At 43.6% G+C, this 11,848-nt stretch overlaps 1 protein-coding gene across 1 annotated transcript; it reads left to right on the plus strand.

Moving 5' to 3' along the window:
• Nucleotides 1–5,681: 5,681 nt before the first annotated feature.
• LOC142258926 (uncharacterized) lies at nucleotides 5,682–11,378 on the plus strand. The gene is made up of 5 exons (XM_075331485.1): nucleotides 5,682–5,766; nucleotides 5,896–6,281; nucleotides 6,365–6,462; nucleotides 6,660–6,750; nucleotides 8,414–11,378. Exons 2-5 carry the CDS (start codon nucleotides 6,149–6,151, stop codon nucleotides 9,541–9,543), a joined length of 1,452 nt encoding a protein of 483 aa, XP_075187600.1. The 5' UTR covers nucleotides 5,682–5,766; nucleotides 5,896–6,148; the 3' UTR covers nucleotides 9,544–11,378.
• Nucleotides 11,379–11,848: the final 470 nt, after the last annotated feature.

Consider the following 11,848-nt stretch of genomic DNA (forward strand, 5'->3'; position numbering starts at 1 on the left):
TATACAACCACTGATCACTGTATACTGAGCAATGACTAAAACATCATCAGGTCCATCCCTATGACTTAAAGCCGGACACTGTCATATTATATGTTTATGACCACATGTAAATGTGTCTTAGCTATTTTGTAACACTTATTATTTTGTATATATGGCTGATTTTTACCTGATTGGGGCTAAAAACAGAGATTTGGATTCACAATGACATTTTCCTATTTTTCACAAATTCCAAGGAGAGGGGGCATGGGGGGGCAGTTCCGTATTTAAGTATTTTAATTTTCTTCTTAGCAGTGACCACATGACATCTGTGTGCGGGGGGAGGAAGCACAGTCAGCTCTTTCTACCTTGAAAATAAGACCTACCCGGAAAATAAGCCCTAGTAGGATTTTTGGGGCTTTTTTTGACTATACTGTAATTCAAATATAAACCCTACTCTAAAAATATGCCTTAAGCCTGCTTTACACGTTTCAATTAAACGTGCGATCGCATTTGCGATCGCACCCACCCTCATCGTTTGTGCGGTACAGGCAATTTGTTGCCTTTGTCGCACAATGCTGTAACCCCCGTCACACGTACTTACCTTCCATACGACCTCTCTGTAGGCGGCGAATATCCACTTCCTAAAGGGGAGGGACGTTCGGCGTCACAGCGACGTCACACAGCAGCCGTCAAATAGAAGCGGAGGGGCGGAGATGAGCAGGAAGTAAACATCCCGCACACCTCCTTCCTTCAGCATTGCCAGCGGCCGCAGGTAAACTGTGTTCATCGCTCCTGGGGTGTCACACGGAGCCATGTGTGCTGCCTCGGGAACAATGAACAACCGGATGTTCAAATTTTAGAAAATGAACGACGTGTATGCGATCAACATTTTTGCGTACAATCGCAGTTGCACGTAGGTGTCACACGCAACTACAACACTAACGATGCCGGATGTGCGTCACTTACGACGTGACCCCGCCGACACATCGTTAGATATATTGTAGCGTGTACAGCCCGCTTTAGTAGCGTTTCCATAGGGAAGTGTCCCAAGCCTCTAAAAAAGTTAAAGAATACAGCAGGACTCTTCATCAAAGAAAGCAGACACCCCCCAAAAGAAAGCAGACCGACCACCCCAAAACAAAAATCGAACTTACCAGACCCCAAACAATTACAGATGGTAAGTACCGATGGTGGATGGGCTCTCACACACAGATCTGTGTCGCTGTCGGGTCCCTCACCGTTCCAGCTGCATTGCACCGCAGAACTGTGTATACAGTGACAGAGAAGGCAGAGGCAGTAATAAACCGTCTCTGCCTTATGTAGAGATGGACGGATTTCCTCTCCTGTGCAACATGTTTGCGTATAGATGCACTGCTATGTAATGACATTGTAGAACATCACTGCAGAGTAGGAGTCAGATGATCCCCATGTTTAACCCCCTTCACCCCTGGCCGATTTTTTTTCGGGGGTTTTTATTGTTTTTTTTCGCTCCCTTCTTCTGAGAGACGTAACTTTTTTTTCAGTCAATTTTGCCATGTGGGGCTTGTTTTTTTGCGGAACAAGTTTTACTCCTGAAACCATGAGTTTTACCATATAATTTACTGGGACACGGCAAAAAAATTCCTAATGCAGAAAAATTACAAAAAAAGTGTGATTGCACGATTGTTTTTGAGATATTTTATTCTCTGTGTGTTCACTACATAGAAAATCTGATGTGTCGCTGTGATGCCTGAGGTCGGTACAAGGTCGTAGACATCAAACATGGATAGGTTTACTTTTATCTAAGGGGTTAAAAAAATCAGAAGTTTCTCTAAAAAACTGGCGCACATTTTGCGCCATTTTCTACAACCCATAACATTCTCATGATCTATGGCCCAGTGACGGCTTATTTTTTGTGTCTCAAGCAGAAGTTTTTAATGGTACCGTTTTTTGCGCAGATACTACAGTTTGATCGCCTGTTATCGCATTTTGGGTAAAATTTACGGCGACCAAAATATGTAATTTTAGCATTTGGCATTCTTTTGGCACTATGTTGTTTATTAATTAGGTTAATTGATTTTATATTTTGTTAGATCAGGCATTTCTGAACACGGCAATACCAAATGTGTGTATATTTTAATTTTTTTAACGTTTAATTGTCAATGGGGTGAAAGGAGCGTGATTTCAACTTATAGGTTTTGTTTTTTTTTAATTTTTGAAAACTTTTTTTAACTTTTTTTTTTTTATTTTACTAGTTGCCCTAGGGGGCTATAAGGATCAGCAGTCTGATTGCTTATTTATTTCTCCCGATCAGAGCAGCACCGGTCAGATCGGGAAAAATACTCATCTCCTGTAACCTGCAGTACCTGGCTGCTTGTTACAGGACCTCAGTCATGTGAGCTACAGGAGTCATCATATGACCCTGTACTACCATGACAACCATCGGATCCACATGATCAGGTCACGTGACTTCCAGTGGAGGCCTATGAGTAAAGTTTTATGGCAATTGCGATTATACTGGGCTGTCACATTTTGACAGCGCCATTTAAGGGCTTAATAGGCATGGGCAGATCGCGGATCTTCTGGTACCTGCTAGGCACACATCTCATCTGTAAATCAGCTGAGATGTGCGCCTATCTCTGCCGGCTGCCGGCAGCAGCGAGAGGGAATAAACACTATGACTGCTAGGACATCATTTTACTGCCTGCGGTCATTAAGGGGTTAAAGTCTACGAGCTCCAAAACCAGTTTAGAATATCTAAACTTTGTTATTTACAGAATTTTTCTAGTTTAGGAGTGAAATATAATGTGGGCACATTTTGTAATTGGGTTGATTTTCACTATTTTGCTGCCTTCATACAAGAAATGGGTGGTAAATTGTGCGCGTCAGCGAGTGCACAGATCCGTACGCCATGTGTGGGCCCCTCCTCTTCCGTTAGAAACAAGAACACATCGAATCTTAATTCCACTGTCCTGTTCTTAACCGAAAAACTGGGAAATGTTTTGTTTTTGCTCTTTTGTATTTTCCTCCTCTTATTCTAGGAGCAATTACTCTTTTATTTTTCCATTCACATTGTCGTATGAAGGATTGTGTTTTTTTTTATAAAGATACCGTATTTTTCGGACCATAAGACGCACTTTTTTCCCCCCAAATGTTGGGGGAAAGTGGGGGGGGCGTCTTATGGTCTGAATATAGGGCTGCGGGGAATGAGTGGGCTGCGGTGGAGCGTGTCATCGGGGGCACGAGAAGGCTGTAGCAGCCTGCCATGACCATGTGGACCCGCTCATTAAATATGCACGCCCATCGTCCCGCCCATCATCTCTCAGCGCTGAAGCCGGAGCTGACAGGTAGGCGGGGTGATGGGCGAGGGATAAACAGCCGGCCCGCATGATCACCCCTGGCAACTGCAGCCTGGAGTGATCATGTGCGGCTGTATTCACTGCCCCCGAACATCATCATCAGTGCGGGGGGCAGTGAATCAGTACACATTACTCACCGTTCCTCTGCAGCATCACGATCTGCTCCTGTCTGTGCCGGTCAGCTGACTTGCGTGGAGACTAGCGGCGCGCATAGCGATGTCATCGCTGTGCGCACGTGTCCACACGCAGCCGCCGGCACAGACAGGAGGAGATCGCGATGCTGCAGGGGAACGGGGACGGCTCCACTCAGCGGCGCAGCCGCTGACATAGACGGTAAGAGGAGCGGTGCTGCAGGGAGTGAGGTGAGGTAAGGTCAGTATGAACGTTTATTTTTTTTGCCACAGGATGCGGCCATACACCAGGATGATGGGGGTATATGAGCAGGATAGGGGTTTATTATGAGCAGCATGGGGAGTATATGAGCAGCATGGGGAGTATATGAGCAGCATGGGGAGTATATGAGCAGCATGGGGAGTATATGAGCAGCATGGGGAGTATATGAGCAGCATGGGGAGTATATGAGCAGCATGGGGAGTATATGAGCAGGATGGGGAGTATATGAGCAGCATGGGGAGTATATGAGCAGCATGGGGAGTATATGAGCAGCTTGGGGAGTATATGAGCAGCTTGGGGAGTATATGAGCAGCTTGGGGAGTATATGAGCAGCTTGGGGAGTATATGAGCAGCTTGGGGAGTATATGAGCAGCATGGGGAGTATATGAGCAGGATGGGGAGTATATGAGCAGGATGGGGAGTATATGAGCAGGATGGGGAGTATATGAGCAGGATGGGGAGTATATGAGCAGGATGGGGAGTATATGAGCAGGATGGGGAGTATATGAGCAGGATGGGGAGTATATGAGCAGGATGGGGGGTATATGAGCAGGCTGGGGGGTATATGAGCAGGCTGGGGGGTATATGAGCAGGCTGGGGGGTATATGAGCAGGCTGGGGGGTATATGAGCAGGCTGGGGGGTATATGAGCAGGCTGGGGGGTATATGAGCAGGCTGGGGGGTATATGAGCAGGCTGGGGGGTATATGAGCAGGCTGGGGAGTATATGAGCAGGCTGGGGAGTATATGAGCAGCATGGGGAGTATATGAGCAGTGTAATGCTGCCACCAGGGGGAGCCAGAGCTCTGTAGCATAATACACTACACAGAGCAATGAGAACCAGGAAGTGAATTCACAGCTTTCTCATGCATTACCTCAAAGCACAGCTGAGAAGCAGAGCTGCAGAGCATGCAAGGTATAGTCACACAGGCTGGGTCAAACACCGTACGGGCAGAAGCAGGACCGGAGGGACGAGCAAAAGCGGAGTCAAAGTCAGGCCAAGGTCAGTACCGTAGGAAGCAACCGAGTGGGGAAATAGGAGAGGGGACAGAGGACAGGAGGGATGACCAGGGGACAGAACACAGACAAGGGCACGGGGGCACAGGAACAGACAGATCAGGATATCACTCACAGGACCAGCAATCACAGGCAAAGCAGTGCTAAGCTTATAGCCGGCACTGATTCACTGGAAATGCCAGCTTTTAAGGCATCCAGGGTCTGGAAGTGAGGCTCGAGAGAAGGCTCCGCCCCCTAGCCATGTGGACAGGGAGGCGAACCATGACAAGCAGGCTGGGGAGTATATGAGCAGGCTGGGGGGTATATGAGCAGCATGGGGAGTATATGAGCAGCTTGGGGAGTATATGAGCAGCTTGGGGAGTATATGAGCAGCATGGGGAGTATATGAGCAGCATGGGGAGTATATGAGCAGCATGGGGAGTATATGAGCAGCATGGGGAGTATATGAGCAGCATGGGGAGTATATGAGCAGCATGGGGAGTATATGAGCAGCATGGGGAGTTTATGAGCAGGATGGGGAGTATATGAGCAGCATCGGGAGTATATGGGGAGTATATGAGCAGGACATTACCCCATAACAGTGTCAGCAGCAGATCCTCGCCCCATAAGTGTGTCATGACCACATTTTTTGCTTGAACTTTTATTTTCCTATTTTCCTCCTCTAAAACCAGGGTGCGTCTTATTGTCCGGTGTGTCTTATAGTCCGAAAAATATGGTTATGTACTACTTTTATCGGTCGGTTTTACTACTTACATATCACATTTCATGTTGAATTTTTTTCCCTACCCAAATGATATCTCACTTCCCTTATTATAATAATAATAATATTTATTCATTTATATCACTTATCTCCATTAATTTTACATATCGGCTCATCTCTTTCCCATTCAGGGCCTTATAATATCGGATCCTCTCAGTGGAGATCTTCTATAGAAGAGAATCCTCCTGATTGCCCCGTGAAGCATGGATATGGACAGGGACAAGATGGCGGAGAGGATATTACACCTCACCCTAGAGATCCTCTTCCGGCTTACTGGAGAGGTGAGAGATTCTGATGACGTCACATTACATCATTCTTATCTATGGGAATAACAGATGGACAGAACTGGAGAGGTGAGGACTCTGGAAATGTCTGGAGTGAGATTTATTACTGTGTCTCTCCATAACCAGGATTACACAGTAGTGAAGAAGACCTCTAGTGAGCGCTGTCAGGCCCCTGTGTCTGAGGGATGGGGAAGACCCCTGAGCCCAATCACGGGGCCTCCACCTCACCCCCCGATACATGAGGACATCAATGACCAGAAGATCCTAGAACTCACCTACAAGATGATTGACCTGCTGACTGGAGAGGTGACACTGCTGGGAATGCTGGGACATTATACAGTAACGCTATGAAGGGATCGGGGGGTGACGGTATCATTGCATGTGTCAGGTTCCTATAAGGTGTCAGGACGTCACCGTCTATTTCTCCATGGAGGAGTGGGAGTATTTAGAAGGACACAAAGATCTGTACAAGGACGTCATGATGGAGGTTCCCCAGCCCCTCACATCACCAGGTAATAGACAGGACTAAATACACACTGCCTATAATTATCTGTATGTAAGGAATGAATTCAGTCCCTGTATGTGTCTCCTCCAGTTCTATCCAGTAAGAGGACAACACCAGAGAGATGTCCCCGTCCTCTTCTCCCACAGGACTGTAAACAAGAAGACCCCAATGTTCCTCAGGATCATCAGGTAGATGGAGAGAAGGAGCCATGAAATCTCCCTATGATGTGTAGACGGCTGTGAAGGTCTTGTGCTCAGTCTTGTTTTATCCTCCAGTATTATATGTGTTATACTTGTGTAATGAGAGCGGTGGAGATGGCAGGATTAGAGCTGATCATAGATGGGACTTCTCCATCTGTCTGTGACTTTTACAATATTTGTTTCAGGGGGAAGATCTGCCCCATATTAATACTACAGAGACATATGTGAGGGGTGATGAGCAGAGTAAAGAGGAGATTCCTACAAATAACCGCCCAGGTGAGTAGTGACCACTAAATGCAGAGAAGTCACAGATTCTTCTCAGTCACTGGCTGTGGCTGCTTTATCAGGGTTGTAGTCTGGCCATATCAAATGGCCACCATTCTTCTGCTAGACCACCACATGCTCCTCCACCCAAAACTGTCCCCATTATTTTGGGCATTGGATGTTCTTCTGTTGTAGTGAGATCTGTATCAGCCAGATCTTACAGGTAGGATCCATCCTATCACCTGAAATTAGAAGACATTGACCCTTAGCTGCCCAGATCTCTAATCTGTAAAGCCAAATAACAGCGTCCGTAGAAAGTGCAGACAACTTAGAAAATCATGGGAAGAAGAATCTAATCTGTATGGTGGACCCCTATGAGAAAGCGGAGGGTAATGATGCTGGTGATCTCCTAGATTCTTAGTTTGGTGCCGTGTTCTCCAGGTGAATAAAGATTGATTGCTCTCAGTGGGAGAAACAAAATAATAATCTTGTAGTTGATGAAGAGACCTCAGTAGTCTGGAAAGCTTGCTTTGTAACATCATTTATTTTATTTTTGTTCTCCATTAATAAGTATCATAACTACAAGATTCCTATTGTTTCTACCACTGAGAGCAATGACTCCATCTTCCTAGAATCTCGGCCTCTTATTGATAGATCTTCCTTCTCTCCCTTCTGATGAATGTGCTTATAGGGGCGTTTATATCCAAAGTTGGGCACAGGGTAACTGTAACATATGAGGGAGGTTAGAATTACCCCACAGTGGGTACATAGAGACCGGGCAGCCCACACACAGGTTTTCTAAAATTTAACACCTTCACCCCTGGGGAATTTTAGTTTTTCACCCTTTAACTTCCAAGAAGCATAGCTTTTTTATTTTTCCGTCAACATAGACATATCAGGGATTTTTTTTTTTGCCTGATGAGTTGTACTTTTGAACTACACTATTCATTTTATCAGATAGTGTACTGAAAAATGGGGAAAAAATTCCAAGTGCAGTGAAATTGCAAAAAAAAGTGCAATTACACGATTGTTTTTTATTTACCATGTTCATTATAAGTTCACATGTTCAGACTCTAATGGTGAGAATAGGCCTGTGCTGAGAGGTAGCCACCAGTTGCTATGCCAAAGAGTCTTTGTACTGTGTTGGCTGACCGCAGGGTTCTACGATTGGATACTGACAGTCACAGATGTGGTCGGGTGCAGACGGGATGGCTGGTGTAAGCAGGTGCAGCAGATATAGTAGGCAGAGCTGGTATAGATAGATGCAGGAGGTATGGCAGACACAGCTGGTATAGATAGATGCAGCATCTAGAGTGGATGCTAGGAAACAAACACGTGTTAACACACACAGCAGACGACTCAGCAAGCAGCACGGTAACTGACAACTATCAACGCATCTCTAAGGATAGACCACATTGCCCAAGCACGTCCCATAGGGGGAGGATGCCTTAAATACCTATTACCTCTTAACCATAGGTTGGGAGGAACTTCCGGGTTAGGTGCACGCTGGCCCTTTAAGAATATATGAGCGTGAGCTAAGCGCAGTCCTAGGAGACCTACCCCGGGAAAAGGCGCAGGACAGTGCGGGGACGCTGGTAACAGCGTTACAACCTATTTTATAAAATATATCTTTAAATTTGTATGTATTATTGAAGATAACTTTTATTCTTGACAGATGACTGTACCAGGAGATTAGAGGCACAACTGACATCTTCAATTTTTAAATCAGATGACCTTGATATCATACAAGATATAACTGAAGTGAATGACTCTATTCCAGATATATCATCTTCCCTTTACAGCAAAGATTTATTATCTGATTTTATTAAACAAGTCCTACCTTCTGATTCATCACAGACTATTAAATATAAATGTCACAAAAGCAGCATTAAAAATCAAAGTGCTCTTACAGCAAATAAGCCATTTTCAACTTCAGAATATCAAAAAATTAATAACAAAAATGACACAGAGGAGAAAAGAATTTCTTCAGAATCTGTTAGTTACCAGATAACTCATACAGGGGAAAAGCCATTTGCATGTTTAGAATGTGGGAAATGTTTTGCGTATAAATCACATTTTGTTACACATAAGAGAACTCACACAGGGGAGAAACCATATTTATGTTCAGAATGTGGGAAATGTTTTGCACATAAAACAACTCTTGTTACACATCAGAGAACTCACACAGGGGAGAAGCCTTTTTCATGTTCAGAATGCAGGAAATGTTTTGCAGATCAATCATGTTTTGTTAAACATCAGAGAACTCACACAGGGGAGAAGCCTTTTTCATGTTCAGAATGTGGGAGATGTTTTACCCAAACATCAAGCCTTGCAAGTCACCAAAGAATTCACACAGGGGAGAAGCCTTTTTCATGTTCAGAATGTGGGAGATATTTTAACCTAAAATCAAAACTTCTTACACACCAGACCATTCACACAGGGGAGAAGCCTTTTCCATGTTCAGAATGTGGGAAATATTTTGCATATCAATCAGATCTTATTAGACATCAGAAAGCTCACACAGGGGAGAAGCCTTTTTCATGTTCAGAATGTGGGAAATGTTTTGCAAATCAATCAGGTCTTGTTAAACATCAGGGAACTCACACAGGGGAGAAGCCTTTTTCATGTTCAGAATGTGGGAAATGTTTTGGAGATCAATCAGCTTTTGTTAGACATCAGAGAACTCACACAGGGGAGAAGCCTTTTTCATGTTCAGAGTGTGGGAGATGTTTTACACAAACATCAAGTCTTGCAAGACACAAAAGAATTCACACAGGGGAGAAACCCTTGACATGGGTAGAATGAGGGAAATATTTTGCACACAAATGGATTCTTTTTAAACATCACAAATCTTAAAAGTGTAGAAAGTCATTATCATACCTAGAAGGTCAGAACTGGTTTACTTGAAAATTATAATTTGTTGACCTCTAAGAACAATTCACATGGGTTACTTGAAGCCTTTTGAAGTAGAGGTAATTAAACATCTAATGCAATTTTTGACTTCCCCACTATCTCCTCTCCTTGGTATTGGTGGAAAAGGTGGGGTAAAGGCAATCACTCTTTTTTTTTTTTTTTTACTGGATATTTCTATTACATTCTTAGAAACCCGTATCCCTTATTTAAGCCTTGCTAATTGGGAAGAGAGCGGCATTTCTAAATTTGCAGCTATTTATAGAGAGTCTCAGTTAACGTCCTTTTCGGAGATGGTTGAGAAATTTTGATTACATTGAAGCTGTATTTATCAATACCTCCAAGTGAGACATCTTAGTACAGGACCTGATATTGGGTACAATTCACCTCCTCTCTCTCTATATAGACTTTTTCAAAAGAGGAATATAATATTAAAGGGGTCTCAATGTTATATAGTTTTTTAAGCTCCCCATTGGAAGATCTGAAGTTGTCATACGTGATAAAATGGGAGCAAGAGCTGAAAACATTCTTCCCTCAACAATGGTGGGCGCCTCGGAATAGACTTATAGGACCTCCGCTTGTATAAATCACCTAGAACAAATTATATAAATTCATACAAGGTGGTATCTGTTTTCAGGCAAAATGGCTCTGATGATCCCTGATTACTCCCCTTTCTGTTGGACAGCCTGTCTTCAGAAAGGCACGCTGGGGCATGTATGGTGGTCCTGTCCTAAAGTTATGGTATTTTGGGAGCAGGTGTTTGTTCTAATTTCATCTGTAACTGGTGTTCGTGTAATTATGGATGATCCACTGGCAATCCTGAATGTAGGACTTGATAACTTCCCCTAAAATGTGAAACCTGTTATTGCTGATATACGGTACTTACCTCGGCCAGACGATGTCAGGCTATAAAGTGGAAACTCCCTTCAGTTCCCTCGGTTGAGGAGCTTGTCAGGAAAATGAATCCTCATTTTCATTATGAGTTTACACTTGGCTTTAATGTAGAGAGAAGAAAACGAATTCCGAAAAATTGGGGAATTTTCATTACATACTATTTGTCCCACGGGATTTTGATGTATTTGTATTATTGACTCCTACCTATAGAATAGACCAAATTGGTGTCTTCCCCTTCCCCCTGTCTTTTTTTTTTTTCATCTTTTTTTTTCTTTTCCTTTTTCCTTATTTTGCTTTGTGGTGGTTGTTAATATTATCGTAGTGTTACTTCGATTGTGATATGTATCGATTGTTTTGTGAAAAATTGAAATAAAATATATATTGGAAAAAAAATTCACATGTGGAGAAAATATAAATTTGACAAATTGAACAAGAAAACACAAACGTGACAGTAAAAGTAAACGAACGGAAAGCACGTTAGAAGTTACATTAGAATTATACATGCAGTTACTAATAGACGTCTGTTTTCTAAAAATCAAATAAAGCAATATTCCATGTGCATCTAACATTTCACATTGTTATATTTTTATTTTCCTATCGCCACGACCGCACCCACTTGAGAGAGGGGTCCGCCCCTTAAGGACGGGAAACCTACAGATAAAAAAGGGCGGTCCCTCTCCCTCATCAGTTAGTTTCCTGTCCTGATGGATCGGAACCTATAGGTGTGACGACATGGACTCTCATGGGTTAAAGTTTCTTAAAATTCAGCCAGACGTCATTGTTCTTCTGTGTGCTATCTCATGTTTGCTTAGCTATTGTTCTCCAGACTTTTCCAGTAACCATTGTATTGTAGTTGTGTATTGCTAATGTGATTACCTTAGTAGCCATTGTTGAGTCTGTGACTTGTAGACTTCATGTAGATAGTGTAGATAGCTTCAGTCTTTCTATGCACATCATTTGGATGAACATTGTCCATGTAGCTTGAGATTCATCCAATGGGAGAGGCGCTCTTGTCCAACCAATCGATGAGGACATAGTGTATCTAAGTGGAAGGCTGTGGCTATAAAAAGGACTTCTTTAAGCCACCAGGTTGTTGATGGATGCTGATGGATCCAGTCTAAGCTCTTTGGAGCTGACTAGAGGATCAGGATATCTTATGGCTTCAATCTAGGGACTCTAGTTCCGGTTGGAGACCATATCCACAGTCTAGGGATTTCGACCCCGGCTGCCAGGATTGTAACATCAAACCAGGACTACCTAAGGAGGACACTCAGGTTGGGACAGTTCAGTCACCTGTTACAGACTT

Source organism: Anomaloglossus baeobatrachus (assembly GCF_048569485.1).
Source record: "Anomaloglossus baeobatrachus isolate aAnoBae1 chromosome 5 unlocalized genomic scaffold, aAnoBae1.hap1 SUPER_5_unloc_18, whole genome shotgun sequence".
Lineage (NCBI taxonomy): Eukaryota > Metazoa > Chordata > Amphibia > Anura > Aromobatidae > Anomaloglossus > Anomaloglossus baeobatrachus.